This window comes from Dioscorea cayenensis, chromosome 13, assembly GCF_009730915.1.
Source record: "Dioscorea cayenensis subsp. rotundata cultivar TDr96_F1 chromosome 13, TDr96_F1_v2_PseudoChromosome.rev07_lg8_w22 25.fasta, whole genome shotgun sequence".
NCBI lineage: Eukaryota > Viridiplantae > Streptophyta > Magnoliopsida > Dioscoreales > Dioscoreaceae > Dioscorea > Dioscorea cayenensis.
In genome coordinates this window covers 6,188,540-6,213,402 of record NC_052483.1, presented here as the reverse complement: position 1 = coordinate 6,213,402, position 24,863 = coordinate 6,188,540, and the positions used below count along the sequence as shown (strand labels likewise).

Genomic DNA, 24,863 nt, shown 5'->3' with positions numbered 1-24,863 from the left:
GCCGATAATATTTATAGACTTATACGTGGAGTTAAAGAAGAATTTTGTTTAATGTTTAAAATTTTTTCAATTTCTTTTGATAATGCCTCCGCTAATACGGCCTCAATTACACCTCTAGAAGATTTTTTGAGGCCTTCATGTGGTGGCAAATATTTTCATATAAGATGTGTTTGTCATGTTTTAAACTTATGTGTGCAAAGTGGTTTGGAAGAGCTTAAAGAATTTGTACTCCCCGTTAGGGAGGTCGTAGCTTATATGGGAAAAAGCATGACTCTCATGAAACAATGGGCTCGCTATTGTAAAGCACATAACATGAGAGTAAAAAAATTCCCTAAAGATGTCAAAACAAGATGGAACTCAACTTATCGGCTTCTTAGTGCAACATTTCCCTATAGGACATTGTTGACTAAGTTTGTTAATGATTCCTTAGTTGGTTTTCGTTTATATGAGTATAACTGGGTAATTATCGCTCGTATTATTGATTTCCTTGCGGTTTTTAACACATGTACTAATTTATTTTCGCAAGTTTATTTTCCTACTTCACATTTATTTTTATATGGTGCTGTTGACGTGGTTGAACAATTTTGGAAGTTTAGATTAGATCCACAATTGTTTAGTGCGTTAATCACTATGAAAATTAAATGGTTGTCTTATTATAAAAATATACCTCCTATTGCTTTAGTTGCATTTGTTCTTGATCCAAGACAGAAGCTAGAAGGTTTGCAGGAATATTTGGACGCATATTACAAATTCTTAGGATTCAATGGAGGACAAGATTCCCAACCGGTTCCCATGAGCTTGCCCATGAGCGACGTGGATACTCAAGAATCGAACCCGGACTCCGGCGAAAGATTGTGGATGTCAATGAAATTGTTGTTGATACTAGGAGTCAACTTGTTGAATTATATGATAGGTATTGTATTAGATATAGTCATATAGTTCCACGGGTTAGTGCAGGAGGCGATGAGGGACAATCTAGCGAGTGGTGGAGGAGAATCATTCCGCAGAGGCAAGCAAAGAAGAAACCAAGGGGATCACAATATACGAGCTCGACTTGTACTTAAACACAACTTTCCGGTTCTCGAAGAAATCAACACGTATACTGACTTTCAACGTCCTCAATCGGTGGGAAGGTAATGAAAAATCGGTACCCCATTCTTTCACTAATGGTAAAGGATATTTTTTGCGTGTCCTATGTCTACGAGAGCTTGTGAGCGGACTTTTTAGCGCAGTGGAAACATGTCGATCTCGACACGCTCGCAATCGACCCCACAAAATATTGAAATTCAAGTTTGCACGGATGATCGAAACGTGCTCAAGTTCGAGCAACAAGAAGCGTAAGAAGGAAGTCCAGATGCTAGTGATTTCTTCTACATGATAACATGATGAGCACACTGCTCGACAGTCATCGAGTCCCGACCAAGACCTAGATGGTACCGATTAAGTAAGTGCGTGATCGATTATAATGTGTAATAGAACTACGTGGGCTTTGATTCCTCTTACACCCGTGAGGATACGTAGGCAACTTAATTCGGCATGTAAACGAATTAAGTCCAAGCCATTTATTTCCAAATTTAGTATAATTTCAATTTTTAGTGAAATTTAGTGTAATACGTGGACATCTCTTATTACTTTGAAACTCGTAGTCTTCATTTTTGGGGTCTTAATTAATTCATTTTTCTATGAAATTTTTTCTGAATTTTTTCTTGAATTTTCACAAATTTTCTCAATTTTTTTGAATTTTTTCTGAATTTTCTGTAATTTTTTTAAATTTTTAAAAAAAATTTTTGAGGTGGGCCACGACCCGGCCCGCCGGGCCCAAGCTGAGGGCCCAACCCGGCGGGTTGGCCTAGCCCGCCGGGCCAACTTGGGAGCCGGGCCGGTTCCGGGCCCGGCTTCATGTGACCCGGACCCGCCGGGTTCTAGACCCAACCGGGCCGAGTCCGGGTCAAGGTCGGTGATCGAACCCGGCAGGGTCGAGCCCGCACGGGCCCAGATTTACCCTGCCCGTGCCCACCTCTAGTTGGAGGGATTTATAAATTTGAATTTGGAAAACTTGTTTGATGCAATAATTAATACAAATTATAAAATATACCGTTTATTTTATATAAATATGAATTCAAATTTCAAATATTATGAGTAATTAATATAATTAATATATAGTTAATTTATTATAATAAAATATAATATATTAATTATTTATTAAATAATTAATATAATATAATATATCAATTATATACTGTATTACCAATATTAATTACACTATAATTATATTTTTATTTAATATTTTATAAAATATAATTATAGTCTAGTCAATATTATGAGTAATTAATATCATTAATATATACTTAACTTATCATAATAAAATATCATATATTAATTATTTATTAAAATAATTAATATAATATGTGTATTAAATTAATATATATAACTACCAAAAATATCATTTGTCAAATTAATTAATTAATTATTTATTTAATTTTATTTGTTTATAATCTAACTAAATTCTAGTTTTTTTAAAAAAAATAATTTTAATTAGAATTTCAAATATTGGATATGGAACTACATCCAATTTGGGTGTGGTTCCAAATCCACAAAAATTCAGCTCAAAAGGATTTGCAATTCCAGTTGCTTTTTTAAATCCACCTAGCCAAACAACTTACTTCAAGGAATCTTGTAATTCCAACTACAATGAGTTTTAAACACTATCAAACAAACACCCCTAAAACATGAATCTTTTTTGGGGGAAAGAGTTCAGAGAGAGCTAATTTTATTAAAATCAAGAAAAGGTTTACAAGAGTTTGGAAACTTACAAGTAAGAGAGGAAGGAGAAAGTTAAACAAGATACAAAAAATAATAAAGAACTAGTAGAAAATAGAAAGCAAGAAACTAAAAACAATCTAGAAAGTAAAACCAAAATCCAGGAATGTCTTCATCAACCATCTCAGAGATCCGGCTGAGCAGGAAGAGATTTAAGGTGTAATTGAAAGTGCTACGCCTAACGAGCAAGAGAGGAGGTCCATTCCAGCGACTAGGAATGACCACCAGAGAGGGATTACCAGCAACTTGGAGAAGGTGAGAAGTGTCCATAATAGCAGGAGCAGCTCGCCAGGTAACAGGGTTACTGGCATCTGATAAAAGTTGAGAAATGTCAGGGTTGCAGTGGAGAATGAGACGAATATTCAACTAACGATCAATGGTTGATCTAACGGCAATCGCCAAAGCCAAAATCCCAGCTTCACTGCATGTCGCAGCAGTAAACATACAGCAACCTGCATAAATCACAGCATTAGTATGGTTTGTGACAAAGAAGCCCAATTTACCTGTCTTAGTAAGGTCGTTCCAGTAATGAGCATAAAATAGAAAGATGCCATCTGCAATAGAGAAGTTATTCAGAAGTAAACGCTGGCCCAGGAGACCAGAATTCTCCTGAATAAAATCCTTAACATGGGCAACAGCTCGAAGAGCAATGTTAGAAAAGTTTGGTGCAATATTGTAAAAGATAGCATCACATCGAGCCTTCCAAATGTACCACACAGTAGCTGCAATAACAGCTCGAAAAGCAATGCTAGAAAAGTTTGGTGCAATATTGTAAAAGATAGCATCACATCGAGCCTTCCAAATGTACCACACAGTAGCTGCAATAACAGAGATTGTATGCATAGAGTAATTGTACTCAGTAATCCAAAAGCCAGCAGAAATGAAATCAGGAAAAGATACATTGATGTTAAGGATACGGTTTATGGAACTCCAGCACATATGGGCATAGCAACAATCCTTGAATAAATGCTCAATAGATTCAGAGTCAATACTGCAGAAAACACACAAAGTTCTAGGACCAAGATTAATGCTGCTGAGAAAATCAGTAGTAGAAATTCTGCCATGTAACATAAGCCAAATGAAATGCTTAACACGAGGGGCAACCTGAAGTTTCCACAGCTTAATCCAACCATCCCAAACTAAGTTCGGATCAGAATTGTGATTAAGATGGTTATATATAGCTGAAAAGATCTTTAAGTTAGAAGACTGAGGATGCTAGACCCAGTAATTACAATCAACAAAGTCAAAAGTACAGAAATTGGGGATTAGAGAGCTTAAGTAATCACCAAACAAAAGTAAAAGCAGCTCATGATTCCAATGACCATCAGCATAAAGATCCGAAAGATAGACCTCATGAAACTCAGCATCAACATTAAAAAAAGTTGGCTTGAAAGCAATAGGAACTTCAAAAAGCCAAGGGTCCGTCAAGAAAGAAGTTCTTAAAGGGTTAACAATTTTAATCCAAAGATTTGGTTTTAAAATACCCGCAGCACGGCAAATACCTCAAAAAATCCAGGAACATTTAGAAGGTATAGAATTAGTCCAGAAATTAATGCAACCATACTTGAGTCGAGCAATATCAACCCAGTAAACGTGATCAGAATTTAGATATTTAAAGACATTTTTGGTCATCAGGGAGTACTTGGAATGAAGGAGGTTCCGAAGCCCCAAGCCTCCCTCAGATTTTTTATCAGTAACACTGCTCCAATTAACTGCATGGATGCCCTTTCCATTGCCGCCTTTAAACCAAAAGAAATCCCTGACAATACGGGTTATATCGTTAACAACAGAGTCAGGAACAGGGTAGGCTGAGAGGTAATAAGTTGGAATAGAAAGGAGGGAAGAGTTGATAATAGTAGCTTTGGTTGCAGAAGAGAGCTTATAGGTTTTCCATCGGGCACATACGTAAATCTAATCTTATCAATCATAGGCTTTGAAAGAATGAACACTAATTTGTTTTAGGAGAAATGAGGATACCCAAATAAGTCGTGAAAGGTAGCAGATTGAAGCCCAAAAATATGGCTAATGCTATCGGGCAACTCTACTATTAAACCAGAAGGAAGGAAGATTTGAGATTTGGCATGATTAGGATCACGCCGCTTAAGCGGGAATAAATATTCAAACAGAGGTTGATATTTCGCGTCATCGATCGGTGGCACGAGTAATCAAAATGATATCGTCAGCAAACATTAGATGATTGAAATTCAAGTGAAGATTGTGATCAAAACCAGGAATCATGCCCAACATCATAGCGCGATTCAAAATAGCAGAAAGATTGTGAGCAACAAGAATGAACAAATACGAGGATAAAGGATCGCCCTGATGGATACCTCTAGAGGAGGAAAACCAGGGGGAAGGAACACCATTAATAAGGATAGAGAAAGAGGAAGCCGATAGACTGGCCCGAATCCAAGAAACCCAAGTGTCAGGGAAGTTCATTTTGGTCAAGGTTGCAAGAATTGCAGTCCAACTGAGCGTATCATAAGCCTTCTCAATGTCTAATTTAATCATTATCCTAGGGGGGCAGATACGATCAAATTCGAGAGAGTGAGCCACCTCCTGAACTGTTATAGCATTATCAAAAGCTCCCCTATCCGAAATAAACCCCGCTTGCTCTCTACCTACCAACGTAGGGAGAACAGGCTTGAGTCTATTCGAGAGGATTTTTAAAATGATTTTATAACAGACATTGCACAGAGAAATAGGGCGAAAAATCCGAGACCAGCCGGGGATTAGTCTTTTTAGGGATCAAAGTAATAAAGGTTCTACCCCAAGAGGTGGGAAGGTGAGACGTGTGAAAAAAATAATTAATAGCATCAACAATACGGTCACCGATATCATTCCAAAAAAAGCGATAAAATTCAACGTTAAAGCTATCCGGGCCAGGGGATTTACCAGTGGGGAGATCAAGGAGAGCAGAGTAGATCTCCTCCCTAGTAACCTCACGAATGAGATTCTGACCGGAATCAAAAGAAAGTCTGGGAAGATCGTTAGGCAAAGCATAAATAAAATCATTGAGGTCAATAAGACCAGAGTCGCAGGAACCAGACCAAAGATTAGAATAAAAATTCATAAAGGCATGTTCAATGCTAGAATGGTCAGAATAGGTGTTACCCGTGGCATCCAAGATGAAAGAGATATGGTTATGGTGAGCTCGAATGCGGGCCGAGGTATGAAAGAAACTGGTATTCTTGTCACCATCACAAACCCAGAGAAGCTTAGCCCGTTGAGCCCATTTTATAGAAATTTGTCTTTGAATTGCAGCAAGCTTGGCATATTTGACAGTAAGGCCCATCTGCGAATCAAAAGACTCATCCAAACTTTCAAGATTAAGGATATCAGCTTCAGTACGAATAAGAGCAGAATCTAATGAAGAGATACCATTAGACTTCCAATTAGCGAGCTTAAATCTGATACGAGATAGTAGATGAGTGAGAATATGAAGAGGATTACCATGAGAAGGGGAGCGCAAAGCTTCTCTAACAGTGTCATGACAACTTGTGAAATCTAGCCAAAAATTATCAAATTTAAAAATATAACGATTAATGCTAATGTGGTCGGAGATAGATAAAATGAGGGGAGAATGGTCCGAAAAATTGCGAGAAAGATGTTTGAGAGAAAAATTTCGAAAACAGGAAATCTAATTTAAATTAACAATACAGCGATCCAAACAGGCCAAGCGGCGAGAAAGCCCGCGCTGGTTGTTGCACCAAGTGAAGGGAGAGCCCGAAAAATTAAGATCGAAAAGATTATTAGAATCGACGAAATTCCGAAAAAAATACGCTTTGCGAGAATAGTAGTAATAACGACCACCTTTATGTTCATTTCTGAACAAAATGGAGTTGAAATCACCGATAATAAGCCAAGGGATAGGAATAGACGAGATTTTGGAAAGCTCATGCCAAACCGCACATTGAGAAGAGAAGCGATTGGAATTATAAATGACAGAGATGATGGCTTCGTTAAAGTAACAGGAAGAGATCACAAGATGGAGAACTCGGCGAGAAGAGGCGATGGGGCTTACTTGGCCAATACCTTTTTTCCAGAAGACAAGAATACCGCCAAAGAAACCCTCAGCAAGAATGGACGCCCAATCCCAAAGCCTGGAAAGTTTAGAGCAAAACTTACCAATCCGATCAGAGTTAGCTCTCGTTTCAACAAGACAGAAGATGGAGAGGTTATTCTGGCAAATAAGTCAAAAGATGCGAGCAAGGGTATTCCGGGAGGAAAGGCCCCTGCAATTCCAGCAACCTATAGTTTTAGCACTCATCATAAGACAAAGTGAGAAGGTAATAGTGACTCCCTGCTAAGAGGAAGCAGGAAAAGAAACAAAGACAGGAGTGGCTGGCCTCTCCCACTTCTAATCTTCCCTTTTTCTGGGTTTCGACATCTAAGATAGATCCCTTCCGAATTAGCGCAACTCACCGTGCTTCTTCTTGATATTGATCTAACGTCATGAGGTCATCCGGTTCATCTTCTTCTTCAGACATTTGGTCATCCGAATCCTCAGAAGCAGAACCATCTGGGTCACTATCCTCATCCATAGAGCCCTCTTCCAGAACACCAGATACTTGACCCACAAGCTTCAGATGATCCGAGATAGGGTTTGCAGGATTGAGAGATGGGTTTTCTCCAATAGAAGACAAAAGGACAGGAGGAGGGGAGCTGTTCCGAGAAATCAACGGTCCATTTTTCTCGGGATAAGGAGGATGGAGTTGAGTGGGAGACGGGTTAGCGCCCAACAAGACGTTTGAAGTGACAGGAAATGGGGTGTCAGAAGAAACAGTGGAGTCCCTATGCTCATTGGGAGGGCGCGAACCAGAGTCCCAAGAGACATTTACCAGAGTAACGGGTGGGGCAATAGGTACAGAACCAACAGTAGGAACACTGATGTCAGGGCACGGGGAGTCGTGCGAGGAGACGTGAGAGCCGTGCCGCCGCCCACTAGCCCCTCCTCGCAGACCGCCACATGTACTGTAGACAGAGGGACCCCTAGCCACTTGGCTCTCGTTCTGCGGTACGGCTGCCGATCCCTCAGCCGCAGTGGGTGCACGGGCACTGCCACCGCGGGAACGGGAAGGGCCTCGCCGGCGGGAGACGAGAAGCCAAGGCCCGAAATCCTGGTCTAGCTCAACGGACGAAGGCTCCAAAGGGTCAGTGCTTGCAAGAACAGGGGGAAAAAAATAGTACCTGCATCAAGCCCAACCACCGAGGGAGAAGGCTCCTATCTGACCTCCTTCCCTCGCGGAGGACGAGGGGGCTGCGAGACAGTAGCCTTCCCGGTTGCTTGAACCCGCTACAGGAATTAGAGCCGTGACCAATTACCCCACATGAGTAGCAGAAAGTCGGAAGTCGCTCATAGAGGACAACAGTGAAGATCCGATGAGAATCATCGCCGAGCCAGAAACCCTTACACAGAGATTTGGATAGATCAAGTTCAATACAAACTCTAGCATATTTAGTACGAGATAGTGAAAGAGTAAGCTCATCAATTTTCAAAAGCTTGCCCAGGTGGTTTGTAATGGTTTCAAGAGTGTCACCACTCCAGAACTCGATCGGAAGGTTGTGGAGTTGAATCCAAATTGCTGCGGTGGTGAGTTTAGTAAAACTTGGTTCAAAGTATGGTTTCCAAGGAGACAACTGGAGGATGATGCCATTAATGGTCCATGGACCATCAGATAGCAAGCATTGCAAGATGGTTTGAGAAGAGCAACGGATGAGGAGAAAGCCGTTAGGAAAATCCGAAATAAGAATTTCTCCAAAGTTTTCCCACTTTTTCAAAAGGATCAGTTTCACTTGCTCGAAAGAGAGAGGCTTACCAACCCGAAGAGAGAGTGCTGAAAACGCATGCGTGCCCGGTTCAGAGTGTCTGCATCAAGTTTAATGAAATTAGAAGTAGTTTCCTTAAGCTTATTGAGGACTGAGGGATTATGGAGTGGAGAGAGTTCTTGGGTTGAAGTGAATTTGGAGGCAATCTAGGCCCAAGTGGATGTGGGAGAGCGCTGGGAAGTTGCGGTGGGAGCTTGTCCCCCACTTGCCATGGCAAGAGGGGGAGAGGGACGGAGAGAGGAGAAGAGGTTCAGGTTCACGGAGAAGAGTTATGCTTTAATTGATGAGCATCCAAATGTTGAGCATCATTTGATCTTTATAATTGTCTGTTCTAAAACATGAATCTTGCTCTCTCAACCATCTAGGGCTTTCCAAACCACAGTGAAATAAGGAGAGAGAAACTAAGTGAATGTCATGCCCGGCCAAAGAAGAAGCCAACCAATCCATGCCAATGGAATTAAAACAAATATAGCCCATGCGAAGAGCAATTGGTGGAGTTCAGTAATTAATTGACGAGTTTGCCATGAAAGCACTACCTATCCATCAATAACCTTCTGGAGATCATGACAACTGATAAAAAAACACTAATAATTTTATATACTATCACTATTCTTCCAAAGATGTCTACACATTCATAGCCAACTCTAGTTTCCACCGGAGAATCATTAAAAGTTGATTAGGAAAATATTAAGTGGGTACAAATTAAAAAAAAAAAACTTATTTAAAGTTGAATTCTTTGATAGGTAATTCATGAACCTTAGATTAAATTAATAATAAATGTCGGCACTAACTAACACAAATCAAAATTTCAAATATTTTATTAGTTTTCCTTGGATCACAAGCAAAGTTAAAAAAAAAAAAAAATTGATAAGTCACAAATTAAAGAGTAAAATTATTTAAATAAAAAACTCAAATAAAATAGTCCTTTGATGTGGACAAGTCACGCATTAATTAGGAGTAAAACACTCATTAATTAGGAGTAAAATTATTTTAAAACAACTAGCAAAGTCTTTCATGGTGTATGTGTTTTTTAAGGTATGCTCTTGTTGGGTTTCAGCCCATTTGGTGGGCTACCAACAAAGAAAAATAAATCTTGAACTTGGTCTAAATTAAAAATGAAAAAAAAAAATGAAGCTATGTCAATAATGAAGAAGTGAAGGGCTAAGATAATTTCGCACACTAAAAATCTCTCATTGATTGTGAATGAGAAAGAGTCCTTCTTGGGGGAGTGTGTGGGGGGTGACTGTGCAACATGTGAGAGAGAAAGAAGAGAGAGAAAGAGCTACCACCAAGAACCAAAAAGAGGAGAGAAAGGGAAGAGAGTTAGGGCAAGGAGATAGGACTGTCAAACATCGTCGGATCTCACTCAAACTCTGGGAAAAGATTCCTTGCAAGAAACCCTACCTATTGATTAGGTTTGATCTTTCCTTTACCTCTATTTGTTGTTTGTTATCCATCCTTGGCGATGATAATGGTGGTAATGTCATAAAAAACCCTCTCTTATGAATGTTATTGCTCTCATGCATGTAACCTCTAGTTAGCTAGAGAGGAACCATTGTAACCCATTGTTGACATAGTGGATGCATGTTTAAGAGGCTCTAAGGAGTTCCGTGATTTTTCCGTCGATTCGAAGGGTTTTTCACGCTAAAATTGTGCTCTTGCATTGTTGTATGTTTGTTCATCTCATTCTAACAAGAATTGAGGAATTTGGTAGTGTTTTATGCTTGGTTTGAAGCAATGATACATTGTAGAAGCTTTGAGAATACCTTTGAAGCCTCAAGGAAGCTTCACAAGGTTGTTTGCAGCTTATGCGGGGCAGCATACGGGCTGCACAAGATTGGCAGTGAAGTTCACGAGTGATTTGCGGCGGCATGAGCTTCGCACATGAACAGTGATTTGCTACATTGCAATGAGTAGTATTCCTCATGCAGTAACTTTGCTACAGTAGTGGTAGATAGAAAGGCTCACAGATAAGCTTGCGCCTGCATAAAGTAGACAGAGGTTTACGGTCAAGCTTGCGCCCCGTATAAAGGCCACATGTGAACATTGAAATTGCTACAGTGACTTCCGTAGTCTTTTTCACTGTTACATTATCGGCAAACCCCCAACAGTTCTTTCAGAAGATGTCTCACCATTCTATTATTAAAAAATAATTAATTAGGTAATTAATTTAACTATTCAACTATATATATATTATTTCTTGAAAAGTTATATTATTATTATTATTATTATTATTATTATTATGAAAAACAAGCCCACCTCAATGAGACCCAGAACATACCTCATCACAAGCCAAGTATTGCTTGGAGTTAAACTCTTGACCTAAGCCTTTTGTCTCATTTGAAGTGAGTGCCTCTCACCAATAATCCGCAGATCAATTGGTGAGAGGCCCTTTTTTGTAAGATATCGGCCCACCTTAGTGAGACACATAACAAAACTCTGTATAAGTCAGTTATTGTTTTGCTTAGTCGGGTATTTCACACTCCCTCAAAGTCTAACTCGTGACCTAAACATTTTGTCTCACTTGAAGTAAGCGCCTTTCACCATTGATTAGCGGTTCCAAACCGAGCAGGGCATAAAGTCGGCCCATTCCCCACTCTAGTTTCACCCTCCGAGGTTGTAGAGTGGGAAAATTATTTTAGAAGGTCTATAAGTTACCGTAACTGGTGCATGTCCATATCTATTTGTCCATTTGATAATTTTTTTAAATGGAAAGTACTTGTCACCTATAGTTAAAAAATTAATTAAAAGAAAAACTCAAAATCTTCATATGATGTGGACGAGTAAAGTTTTCGATGGTATATGTTTTTTTTTTACGGTAGGTTCTTTTAGCAGATGCGTCTCACGTCTTTATTATTAAAAAATAATTAATTAGGTAATTATTTCAACTATACCCATTCTTCTTTGAATTGTTCTTTTAAGTTATCCTTTTATCATCATTAATTAGCTAACTAATTCAACTATATATATATATATATATATAATTTTTTGAAATGGTTATATAATTATTATTATTATGTTGAAACATGACCAATCATTGATCATGTTGTATTACAACATGACTATTTACTTTGAACGTTTATTTAGATGTGATGGCGATTAATTATTTGGTAATAAATGTATTATGTACCCAATGTATATCTTAATAATGCATATTACTTAGTATCAAGTCAAACATCATTGATTATGGAAATTTTAATAATAAATGAAATAAACTTAAGTTTATGTCTGCTTTCCCAAAAGACATAAAATTCAGTTTTATAAAATATTCTGTTACTATAAATTATATTTAATTAACAAAAAATTGAAAGGGATATATATATATATATATATAAGCTACATATCCTGATCAAAACAAGAATCCATGAAAAATGAAAACTAACCACTCCAATTTGATTTGTTGTAAATGATTGACTAACTTCATGAAATAAAAATCACCAATTTGATGCCAATCTTCTAATTTATTAGTATTTTAAAAAAAAATATGTTCCTTTAAATGTTGAAACAACATTAGTATCCACTGATAAATAATAATATATGTCACTACGTTTAGTTCATTTTCATCTTTGCTAAAAATCCAATTCTATAAACAGTGACCCTCGTTTCTTCTCCCCTCTGATTTTCCCCCTCCTGAGAGTCTCGTTTCTTCTCCCCTCTTGCCATGGCAAGCGGGGGACCAAATTCCTCTTCTCCCCCTTCTTGGGCGGAGATAGTTGCTGCTGTTAAGAACCGTCCAAATCAAACTCCTTCTCCGTTGGTGGAAGGACCAGTGCTGAGAAAACTCAAGGCTTCAACATCTGAATTTATCCGCCTAGATGGGGATGCTATGGCCAGAGCTCGTCTTCGCATTCAACATTCTTTGCTTGGCAAATTCTTTGGCAAGCCACCCCCGTTCGATCAAGTTAAATCTATCCTTCAGTCCAAGTGGAATGATATTGGTGAAATCAGTATTTCTGATCTACCGAATGGTTATCTTTTGTTTAGATGTGAATCTTTTGAAATTTCTCAAAAAATTCTGTTTGATGGTCCATGGGCTGTCAATGGAGCTATTCTTCAACTTGCGCCATGGAAGCCTTTCTTTGAACCAGCTTTCACCAAACTTTCCTCTGCGGTCATTTGGGTTCAATTACATAATTTACCAGTGGAATTCTGGGATGGGGAGACCCTTGAAACCATTTCCTCCTCTTTAGGGCGTTTGTTGAAGATAGACGAGTTCACTCTTTCCATGTCCAGGTCAAGATATGCCCGCGTTTGCTTGGAGATAGATCTTTCCAAGCCTTTGAAGCAAGGTTTTTGGCTTGGGGATGACGAGAACAGGGTGTTCGTGGTTGTTCTGTACGAAAAGCTCCCTACTTTCTGCTACCATTGTGGTATGGTTGGTCATGGCTCGAATCTCTGCAGCCGCCGAAGTTCTAGGAATCTAAATCGTCCCTTGTCACCCCCGTCTCATGTTCAAGGCGAACCCAACGGGATGGAGATAAGGGAGGATTCTGTATCCCAGAACAATGGCATGGAGGCAAGGGACGGTGCTATGCCTCCACTCCATGATGATAGTCTGTCTGAGAGTGCTGATACTGATTTCGGTCCTTGGATGTTAGTTTCTCGACGAAGAGGGAGAGGTGGTGGCCGCGGTGGCGCCGGTGGTGGTGCTGGGAACCCAGCATCACGTGAGGCGCATGTGAGACCCACTGTCGATGATCCCAAAGTTTGGCCTCGTTTTGGGAACTCTCGCTCGCCACGTGGAGGATTTTCCTCTCGCGGCAGAGGTGGCTTTTCTGGAGAACGATCCAATGCTTTTACTCACATCCCTGTTCAGGAGGCGGGCATTACTGCTGACTTGACTCCTGTTCCTGTTCTCGATATGGACTTGTCCATGGCTCTAGTTCCAACTGAAAAAAGAGACGTTGGTTCTCTAAACAATCCTGACCCAGTGCCTTGTCCCAATCCCTCTGTGAGTTCCAAGAAGAAAATGAAGCAGCCTTGTCAGACCCACTCTCTTCCTCCTATCCTTCGGACTTCAGATGACCCACCAGCTAGGTCCAACCTTGCCCCTCCCCCTCCTTCTCATGCTTTAGCCATTGTGCAAGTCACTGGAGCTTTGAATCCCTCTCCTTTGCTAGAAAACTCTGATCTCTCTATGAGTGATTCTGGGGAAGAAGAGACTGATGAAGATGATAGTGACTGTGCCATGTCAGAATATGATGATCCTGAAGAACCAGATGACTCTATGACATTGGTTCAGTATACGAATGGTCTACGAAAAGAAGCTCTAGATCGACATGATCCGCAATCTTCCTCTTCTCTGCACAAGAAGGGAAGACTTGATATTGATGGTGCGGCTACTCAGGGGCAGGGCCCTTCTCTTTAAGGGAAGTCCTTTGTTGATTGAAGTCTATCCTTTTTCGGCTCTGATTGAATTTCTTTCTACTTTTACTCTACTAATACCATTGTTTCCCATGATAGACAAAATCACTAAACTTGTGTGTTGGAATTGTAGGGGAGTCTCTGGCCGGGATACCTCTGCTCGTATTAAACATATGATGAAAAGTATCAATCCTATTTTCTTTTGTATTGTGGAAACTCGTGCGAACTCCGCTCGGCTTGATTCTTTCAGTGCTAAATTAGATCGCAACTGGGCCTGGGCTGCTATTGAGGCCGATGGATACTCTGGTGGAATCATCGTCACTTGGCAAAGGGATATCGGTATGGTTACCCCGATTGTTAAATCCAGGTATGCCTTGCACCTAGTGATTACTAATTCTAAAAACGAGTCTTGGATTCTTTCTACAATCTATAACCCTTCTCGTATCCAAAACCAGTACTCCGTTTGGCAAGAGCTCTCTGATTTAGCTTCTATTAATCTTCCCTGGATTCTGATAGGGGATTTTAATTCTATTGTTTCTTTAAATGAATTACGGGGTGGCTCTCATCTCTATTACCGCCGTAAAGCTCGTGTTTTCTCGGATTTTATTATTGCTAATAACCTTCTTGAGGTTAATTTTTCTGGTAGTAAATTTACCTGGTGTAATAACCAAGCTGGTACTGCCAGGAAATGGGCTCTCTTAGACAGGTGTTTGCTTAATCCTTGCTGCTCTGCCTTGTTTGAAACATATTTCATAAAACATCTTCCCCGCCTCTTTTCTGACCATGCCCCTCTCCTTCTCACCCTCTCTCCCCGTATTTTTAACCGTAAGAAAATTTTCAGATTTGACAACTTCTGGTTAGATTATATTGATTGCCACTCTGCGGTCCGACATGCTTGGAACTTTCTTCCTCACTCCAACCCTATGCATGCTTTTTCGCATCTTATTTCTCGTACCAGAGCCAAGCTTATTTCTTGGAAGAAAATTGGTCTGTGTCCTATTGATGCCTCTATCAACAATCTTGAATTGGAGATTTTGGAGGCTGAGGCCCGGGATCAGTTAAATGGTAGCATTGATAATTCGTCTGATAATCTTTATTCTCTTTATAACAAACTCGCTGCTCTTCATCGGCAAAATTACTCCAAATGGGCCCAAAGAGCTCGGTTGCTTTGGGTACATTGTGGTGATTTAAATACCAATTTTTTTCATAATTCCATCAGGATTCGTAATCATCATAATTCTATTTCCCTTATCAATGATCCCAATGGTGTTTGTTTCACTGATCGTATGGACATTGATAAGATTTTCTGTGATTTTTTCTCTAATCTTTGGACTGATTCTTCGAACAATACTATTGTAGATATTTTTCATGCTTTACCCAATGATCTCCCTTTGGTTTCGTCTGTTGAATGTGAGTCTTTGATTAAGGAAGTTACCAAGGTGGAAGTCCTCCATGCTCTCCAATCCCTCCCGTCTGGTAAGAGTCCCGGTCCCGATGGCTTTAATACTGAGTTTTATTGCTTCTTCTGGGATGTGATTGGGGATTCTTTATTTGAAGCTGTTAGTCACTTTTTTAAAAATTCAGTTATTCCAAATGCTTGGGGCCGCACGTTTATTGCTCTTATTCCTAAAGTGCCTACTCCTAAATTGGTTACTGATTTCCGTCCTATCTCCTTGTGTAATGTTTGTTATAAAATTGTTTCTAAAATTTTAGCTAATCGTCTCAAAATGATTCTTCCGCGTATTATTGGTCGTGAATAATGTGGCTTTATAGCTAATCGCAGTCCTTCGGACAACATTATTGCCTTACAAGAAGTGGTTCACACAATGGATAGAGATTCTTTGAACCCCCCCGAGGATGATTGTTAAGATAGACATTGAAAAAGCCTATGATACCATGAGTTGGAATGCTATTCTTGCCACCTTATACCGGATGAATTTTCCTAGCAAATGGATCTCGTGGATTAGGGTCTGTATTAGTTCTGCTTCTTATTCATTATTAATTAATAGACAACCATCCTCATGGATAAAGCCTTCTAGGGGTCTTCGTCAGGGAGATCCTTTGTCACCTTATCTTTTTATCCTTGTTGCCCAGAACTTGTCAGCTATTTTAAATTTTGCAATGCATAACCAAATGATTCCTGGTTTCAATCCTTCTCTCAGAAACAATTTCAACCATCTTATGTATGCTGACGATCTTATTCTTATCACTCAGGCGACCAGGAAATCTGCTCGTAACATTAATTTATGCTTTTCCATATATGAGAGTTTAACTGGTCAGCGTGCGAATAAATCCAAATCTAGCATATATTTTCCTTCTCATTTCAATAGAAGACTCAATAACAGTATATGTAGCATTCTTGGTTTTAACGCTGGTTCATTCCCGTTTACCTATCTGGGGATGATTATCTCTCCTAGACGCTTAGCTATGTCCTTGTTTTCCAACTTGATTGCTAAAACTGAGAAATCTGTGTCTTGTTGGAAACACTCTAAAATCTCTATGGCTGGGAAAAAAATTCTAATTAATTCTGTCCTTATGTCTTTCCCTGTTTACTATCTCTCAGTCTATCCTGTCCCTGACACTATCTTGGATGGCATCTCTAAATTGCTAGGACATTTTTCTGGTCTAAAGATGGCAATAGAAAAGGCATGAACTCAGTTAAATGGACAGATATTACACTTGCTCAATCTGAGGGGGGTCTCTCTATTCGAAATTTGCGTGTAACCAAAACTTCTATTATGGCTAAAAATGTGTTTAGTTACCTTAATCACCAAAATTCCATTTGGGTTGACATCTTACTTGACAAGTATGGTTCTGTCAATTTCTGGTCTGACTCCATTCCTGCAAATTGTTCGTGGTTCTTCCGAGGTCTGTGGCTAAATGCAAATATTATCAAGCCCAATTTGTGGTTGCAACATTTTCACCCTGTTCAAACTGATTTTTTGAAGGACCCTTGGTATTTTGAAATTCCGCTGGCTTTTAAACCTACATATTTCAATATGGATTTCAATTATCAACTGATTAGCTTGTCGGATCTTTATGTTAATGGTTGCTGGAACCTGTCCTTGTTACATGAGGTGTTTGGTGAATTTTTGAATTTGGAATATCTGGGTAACAATCGTATCAGTTCTTCTTTTGTAAATAAATGGGTATGGTATCCTAAATCAAAGCAAAACAAGCTCACTGCTATGGTGTATTCTCATTTCAACAAATCTGTTGATAGCCGGGACAATTGGGATGGTTGGGAAAATGTTTGGCGTCTCAAAATAGCTCCCAGACCCAAACATTTTCTTTGGTTGTTGTTTCATAATGGCATTAAAACCTATGATTACCTCTATAGACTGAATCTTGGCCCTCAAACTATGTGTGGGTTTTGCAGTTTGGATTTTGAAACCACTGAACATTTGTTCAATTCTTGTCCTAAAGCTCAATTTATCTGGAGGTCTATTAGTTCAGCCATTGGTAAACATGTTCGCTTTAATTATGGTTTCACTGATGGTTCTTGGATCTGCCCGTCCAATCCTGATCTTGATATATATGCCCAATCGGTCATTGCTGTTGCTGTTTGGTTACTTTGGAAAGCAAGGTGTGATTTAGTGTTTAGAAATAAAGTTCCAGATTTCCCCTCTATACCATGCCGCGCTATACATCATGTCAGGGAATACTCTTCTTCTCAAACCTATCTGTCTGGAAAAAAGTTAATCATCAATAATTTTTCAGTATTTAACAGCCCTTTCCTTTTTGTATCTGCAGTTTGTAATTGTGAGTCTTTGAATGCTGGTGCCGGTTTTTACATCGCTGACTCTTCTTCAAAATTTATCAGTGCGGGCTGGTGTAACAATTCTGCAGATTCAGCATTAGAAGCTGAGGCTCTTGCTTTGATTGCTGCTTTGGGGAGCATATTGGATTCAAATATTCACATTCGAACTATTTTCATTGCAAACAGCGATCTTCACAGAGCTATTTTGTCTGAAAATGCCTTCATTTCTTGGCGCATTCAACCACTGATATCCAACATCTCTGATTTTCTCTCTTGTTTTGGAAATCCTCAGATTCACATAGTGCCTAGATCTTGGTTGAATGTTGCCGATATTTTGGCCTATCGTGGGCTAAATTCTCATGCTCTAACTCTCTTTCATCATGGCAGGGAGCTCCCATTTTGGTTGATGAAGCATCTTAATAGAAGTGGAATTTTCATGTAGCTTCTTCTTTGTAATCTGTATTTGTCTTGTTTGTTCCTTTGTGTTCTCTTTTCAGCTTTGTAGGTTTTTGCTAGTGTGTTTAGTTTCTCTTGCTATGTTTTTTTCTTTTGTGTATATTTGGTCCTTTGTTTTTTGAATAAATAGCTGAATCAGCTCTTCTTCCCCAAAAAAAAAAAAAATCCAATTCTATAGGAAAAAGATTTCATCCATAGAAAAGAACCCTCACTCAACCGATCTTGACATTTAAAAAGGTAAATGTCTGTCCTTTGCTGTTGATATATCATATAACGCACCAATCAATATTATATTATATTATATTATATTATACATCTAAATGATGAATAATAACAATAATCAATGGTTATATGTATTTTAAATATAGCCGGAGAAGCAGTTGTTGTTTCTTAAATATTAAACGGTCTGCGCTAACCCATCTTTTTCATTAACTCATAGCATCATCTTGTGTTTAATTAGAGTCTCTACCAGCGACATGTTTGATCTAATGAAGCTATGTGTTTTATACCAAAGAGAAACTTGATAGATTAGAAAGTGCCATGAAAGATCTCATGGCCAAGAAGCATGGTATTGAGAGAGACAGAGAGCTTAATATTCCTCAAAACAGAGGAAAACAACCCACTGATTAGCTTCAGAATTGGGTTCATAAGGTAAAGCTATGAATAATTAAAAATGCACATGACATGTATATGAATAATTAAAAATGTACGTTTGCACATCCAACTTGTTGTTTGTTCTCATCAAAAGAAGAATCCATATAAAATGGAAGCTAACTTCTTTGATTTAATTTGTTATGAATGATTGACTAATTTTATGAACTAAACATTTATCAATTTGAGGACAATCCTTTCTTTAAAAAACATTTTTCTCTTGAATCCAGTATTCTGTGTACTTCAGTTTTTACCATTCCGGTTAAGTCTTCCTCCACGTCTGCTGTATATTTTCATTTGTCTTGAGAATTTGTGATTGATTAACATTGTTTTTTTTTTTAGTTTTTAGAAATGTGAAAAACTGTTCAGAGGGAAAAGAGACTCAAACTTTGAACTGCTGATGAGAGGAAGCATCAGCTTGCTGCTTGCCATGTTTTGTAATTAATTAAGTGAATTAACAGTGATATATTCAAAATTATTTAAAAATATATTTGATTTATTGTAAACTGTTGCATTAAAAAAGACATCAAGAGTACTAAAATGAATCCCAAGCATCTTGACATTGTTGCATGAAGCTGCACGTCCATGTTGACCTTGCAGGATGCCAGGAACATGTCATTAATTAGCTGTGATTTAATTCATTGTTTATCGGTAAGACAACCAACGAGTGTCATATTTTAAAGTGATATAAGAGCGGAGCAAGCACGTGAGTATACTATTTTATAATTTTAAAATGATGAGACTGAAGGAACTGTTAATTACCTAAGTTACTTTAGTTTTAAATTGCAAGGACATGTCTGAATCTCATTTAAAAGGAAATCTCAGAAACCATAACAGTGCCTTGTGAGAGAGCTTGAATCTGTATATTTCGTTTGAGAGAGCTTGAATCTGTGTTTTCAATCTTTGCATTAATTTTGAGATACATGGATCTGGTGAAGGGCTGCCTTTCTTGCTTGCAAAGCCCTGCTGTGCTTCAGCACATGAGCTTTGTGTTCCACCCCAAAGAGAAAGTTGATGATTTGAACAACGCCATGAAAGATCTCATGGCCAAGAAGAGGGATATTCAGAGAGAGCTTGATAATCCTCAAAACAGGGGGAAACTATGTAGCAATCAACTTGAACGCTGGCTTCTCAAGGTAAAAGCTTCTACTACCATCCTGAGACAATTTTTTTTTTCTTATCTTTTTTTTTTTGCTAAATAAAGATATATATGTATTTGTATATGCATATGCATATATTAATTACGAGAGATGATCCCACGGAATCGGTTCCGTGATAGTTATTATACAACCGAGATGTGGCTTGACCTCAGCCATTAGATTGCCTCGATTTAATAACTTCTAAAGTAAAAAAAAACATGGATTCTAAAAAGTAATTACCAATTTATCCTTAAATTATATAATAAAAAACAATAAAATTTATAAACACATGGCTAAGAATGAACCACGCCTTGGTTTCATGGTAGTTACCACGGAACCGAGTCTACCGGATCAAAATTCATTAATTACATCATAGAATTTATGCTTTGGTTAGTAATTTGAATTTGTTATAATATAGAAAAGTAAGTTATGTTCTCACAAAGATTTTTGACCATTATATGAATCGGTTTTGATCAGGCTGGTAAAACGGAAGAAAAGGTAAATCAATTATTGGAGGAATATAGCAAAGGTAATTGTGATACAGGCTCTTGGTTTCAAAATTGTTATTCAAGGTATAACATTGGCAGTGAAGCTTTCAAATTAAAAGAGGAGATAACTCAGTTGACAGAAGATCAGCCAGAAATCAAATTTACCGACATACCACAGCCTGAACCAGTCTCTGAATCAAATAAAATAGTGGGGGAAAAAATCGTCTCCAACCTTAATGTTGCTTGCAGTTACCTGGCAGAGAAAACAAACGATATAATTGGCATATGGGGCATGGGGGGTGTGGGCAAGACCACACTCTTGAAAAAAATCAATCAATCATTGTCAGATGATGATGCAAACATGGGATTTGATCATGTGCTATTTATCCAAGCTTCACAAAATGCTCAGTTGAAAGAACTTCGGGAAGAGATTGCTAAAAAGTTGCATTTGCCCTCTTCTGCTGGTCAACAAGACATCTTCAATGCCCTGAAAACTAAGAAAATTGTATTGCTCTTGGATAATATATGGGAGCCAGTAGACCTTGTTGGTCTTGGAATTATCAATCCTTATGTGTGCAATAATGGTTCTAGCAAAGCATACAAATATAAAGTGATGTTCACTACTCGATCAGAAGATGTGTGTGCCCGGATGGAGGCAAGCAAAAGAATTAAAGTGGAATGCATGGAACCAGATGAAGCATGGGCTCTTTTCAAGCACAATGTTAATCAAGAAGTTATTGAGTCAGATGAAAAGTTGAAAGAAAAAGCTTGGCAAGTGATGAACAAGTGTGGTGGTTTGCCACTTGCTCTGCAAGTGGTCGGTAAGGCCATGTCTAACAGAAATACTGTCCAAGAGTGGGATGATATTTTGAGCTCGCTAAAAATTTCAGGTATTGAAGGTGGGCAGAAATCAGTACTTCCGATTTTGAAATTAAGTTATGATAATCTACCTAGAGATATTCAGGAGTGTTTCTTGTGTGCGTCCATTTTGCGATTGTCATTATCTACAGATGGTTTGTTGAGATTATGGATGGGTTTAGACCTGATCGGTGATTTTGACAATTTACAACAAGCTTATGGCAAAGCAAGACATATCTTTAAGAAGCTAGAGGAATCATGTTTATTGTGTTCTTCTGATGGTGATTCTGTGAGCTTACATGATGTAATTTATGAGATGGCAGTGTGGATAGCATCAGACTGTGGGATGAACATGAATAAATGGATAGTTAAAATTGATGGGGGGATGAACATGTATAAATGGATATTTAAAAATGATGGGCCCATCGTTGAAATATCATCAATCAATGCAGAGAACTGGAGTTTCGCAAACCGAGTGTTTATAAGTGGGGAGGTGGAGCATTTGCCAATTTTGTCTCATCTGTGTTCTGATTTGTTGTGTTTAATAATACGATTTAATTTTTGTTTCAAAAATATTCCTGAAGGATTTTTCAAACAGATGCCAAATTTGACATATTTGAATCTTCAAGACACTGGTATCAAAGAGCTTCCAAAGGACATCAAATGTTTAGTTAATTTACAGTACCTAAACATTTCAGGCACAGAGATCTCATCACTTCCAAATGAGTTGGTATATTTGAAGAAATTGCAATATCTGATATGCACATATTTGGAAGGGCTTGGCAACGTAAAGGAAAATCTCATATCAAGATTACAGAAGTTGAAGGTCATTGATGTATTTCCATCAGGGTGGGTAGACTTGGAACAGTTACAGAAATTGAAGAAACATGTCAAAGCCATAGGAATGCGAGTAGTATCACAAGAGGTTTTCCAACAACTCTCATGTTTGCCAATTACTAAGCTTTGTCTATACAATTTGGATATCATCTCTCTTTCATTTGACACTTTAAGTTGCAAAAATCATGGATTCTTGCAGAAACTAAAAATTGAATCATGCCCACAGCTTGAGCAGATTGTGATGAATGGAAGGAAGACTCATCTCAATAAGCTTGAAATATTTAATGTTGAAAAACTGCAGAACATTATTTGGACAGATCTATCTCCTCCAGAATTTTTTCATGTGTTGAAGTCATTATATGTCTCAGGATGTAATTTGGATAATTTAGCTTGGCTCCTGCATCTCCCATGTCTATCTTCTTTACATATACAAGATTGTGCGGAGATCGAAACGTTGTTTTACATCAAGGAGGAGAGAGAAATCCAACAACAAGAAGTCTCTGAACATCACCAAACATTCCCTGCTCTGGAATATTTATATTTAAAAAACCTACCAAAATTTGTGAGCGTAAGCAATTTTGAATTGGATTTCCCTCTACTTTTATACCTTGATGTACATGATTGTTTGGAGATAGAAACATTGTTTTACATCGAGGAGGAGAGAGAAATCCAACAACAAGAAGTCTCAGAACACAGCCCAACATTCCCTGTATTGAAATCTGCATTTATAACAAAGCTACCAAAATTAGTGAGCATTAGCAATTTTGCGTGGGAATTCCCTCAACTTGAAAATCTAGCAGTGCGTCAATGTTTTAATCTAAAGAAGTTACCATTCAAGAGTGGCATTAACGACAACAATCAAAGAATGATATTGATTGATTGTAAGAGAGAATGGTGGGAAAGCTTAGAGTGGGATGATGCCACCATCCCATCTGACCTTTGGCCAAATTTCTACCCGGTAAGTTTCATGGTTTTCTTTTATTATTTCCAACTTCTTCACATGTACTGTGGATTCATGAATGTTAAAATAAGTTGGTTATTAATATAATTTTCTATTCATTAATCAGCTATAAACATAAGGATTTTTTATATAATTATAGAATTCATTTTTGCTATTCATACTGAGTTCTTTTAATATATATATATATATATATATATAAGGAGCTTTAAAATTCATTATATATGTATTATTAACTCGATAAAATCTCACTTTAGAAGGGGTGTATATATATATATATATAATTAACTCGATAAGATCTCTCTTTGGAAGGGGCATTTATTAATTTGGCATATGTATGCCTCTTTCTCTACTTTATTATCATGTTTGAATTTTAGTTTATATATAGTTTATCAATATGCACCCATTATAACACCAATAATAATTGGATTATTATTATTAAATGCGTGGACAATGTTGGAAGCATGGAAGAATATGTACAAGTTTGTAATTAAAACTAGCAACATTAACTTATTAAGAATGATTAATTTGCTAAATAATTTTGTCTTTACAGGATGAGTACTCTGATGAATGCACGACTAGTGGAAGTGAATGAAAGGTCTTTGAGTTTTCTCTGTTTTTGTCTATACAAGTTAGAGATCATCTCATGCTCAAACCAAGTAAGATCAACATTTATTAGGAGAAAATGTTCTTTTTCTTTTCTTATCTTTCTTCAGATTCAATGTGCAAACTTATAACTTTGAGAAAATCATGTCATCCATTTGATGTGTCTTTAATTTCCTAGGTTTTCACATCTCCAAAAAGCTTCTCGAACTACAAACTTTCTTGCGATTAATCGCTGATCTACCAAAGTTACTCGTGGCACTATGCTCCGGATTGCTTGTGTTGTTTCGGGTTTTCTTCTCGAAATCTGAACACTTTGATTGGTTTTATTTGCTGTGGTGAAGACCTATTATTATTTGGTTTCCCAAGTTTGAGATCTGCTTACCATTATTATCTTTTGTATTTTTCTAAGTTAAGTCCGGCTTGAAAGTTGATCGATTGAAGACATTAAGCCGCTGAGTTGTATCTTTTCATTCAAACTATATTTTCAAGTAAGTTGTGCTTTGTTAGCATGTTGGAAGCTATATATATATATATATATATATATATATATATATATGTGAAATATTGTTTATTTGATATTTTCACTTGCATATTGCTAAGGATTAATTGTGGACTTTGTCAAACTTTGAAAGCCTTAGTTTTGTTAATGTGCATAATGGTCTAAATGAAGGGCTTTCAAACCTAACTTTGTTTTTGGTGTTACTATTGTGCTTTTTTTTGTGTATTTTTTCTCTTTTTCTTTTGGCAGGTTAAAGAGCAAAACAAAGGCAAAAGAAGGTGTTAATTGATAAATGTGTTGCTACAGTTGGTAAAGCTATTTATGGAAAAGGAGGCTTTGGCACTTCAAAAAAGAGTTTTCATTGAGATCAAGATGCGTGGAGATTCTTTATCTATTCGGTAGTGATAGCAAGATTCTACTCATCAAGCCAAGGCAAACTTGTTCGAGGATCAAAAGTTTAATACCAGAATACTAAAGAAGCATTGGGTCTTTTGTTACAACAGTTTATGATAAGGTGATGTTTCTATCACAATTTTGTGTTGTTTTGTTTATTTAGAGTTGAATTATTTTGCTTAGATATTCATGACATATTTCTAAT

General features: G+C 37.8%; 3 protein-coding genes across 3 annotated transcripts; all 3 read left to right on the top strand.

Moving 5' to 3' along the window:
- Positions 1-12,235: 12,235 nt before the first annotated feature.
- LOC120274516 lies at positions 12,236-17,844 on the top strand. Its single transcript, XM_039281062.1, has 2 exons — positions 12,236-14,380; positions 17,767-17,844. Exon 1 carries the CDS (start codon positions 12,311-12,313, stop codon positions 14,015-14,017), a length of 1,707 nt encoding a protein of 568 aa, XP_039136996.1. The 5' UTR covers positions 12,236-12,310; the 3' UTR covers positions 14,018-14,380; positions 17,767-17,844.
- Positions 14,190-16,665, top strand: LOC120274643. Its single transcript, XM_039281180.1, has 3 exons — positions 14,190-15,489; positions 15,598-15,688; positions 16,023-16,665. The coding sequence occupies exons 1-3, from the start codon at positions 14,190-14,192 to the stop codon at positions 16,663-16,665; spliced, it is 2,034 nt and encodes a 677-aa protein (XP_039137114.1).
- Positions 17,845-19,803: 1,959 nt separating the features above from the next.
- Positions 19,804-23,755, top strand: LOC120274642 (probable disease resistance protein At1g61300). Its single transcript, XM_039281178.1, has 3 exons — positions 19,804-20,016; positions 20,497-23,160; positions 23,714-23,755. The coding sequence occupies exons 1-3, from the start codon at positions 19,804-19,806 to the stop codon at positions 23,753-23,755; spliced, it is 2,919 nt and encodes a 972-aa protein (XP_039137112.1).
- The last annotated feature ends 1,108 nt before the right edge of the window (positions 23,756-24,863 follow it).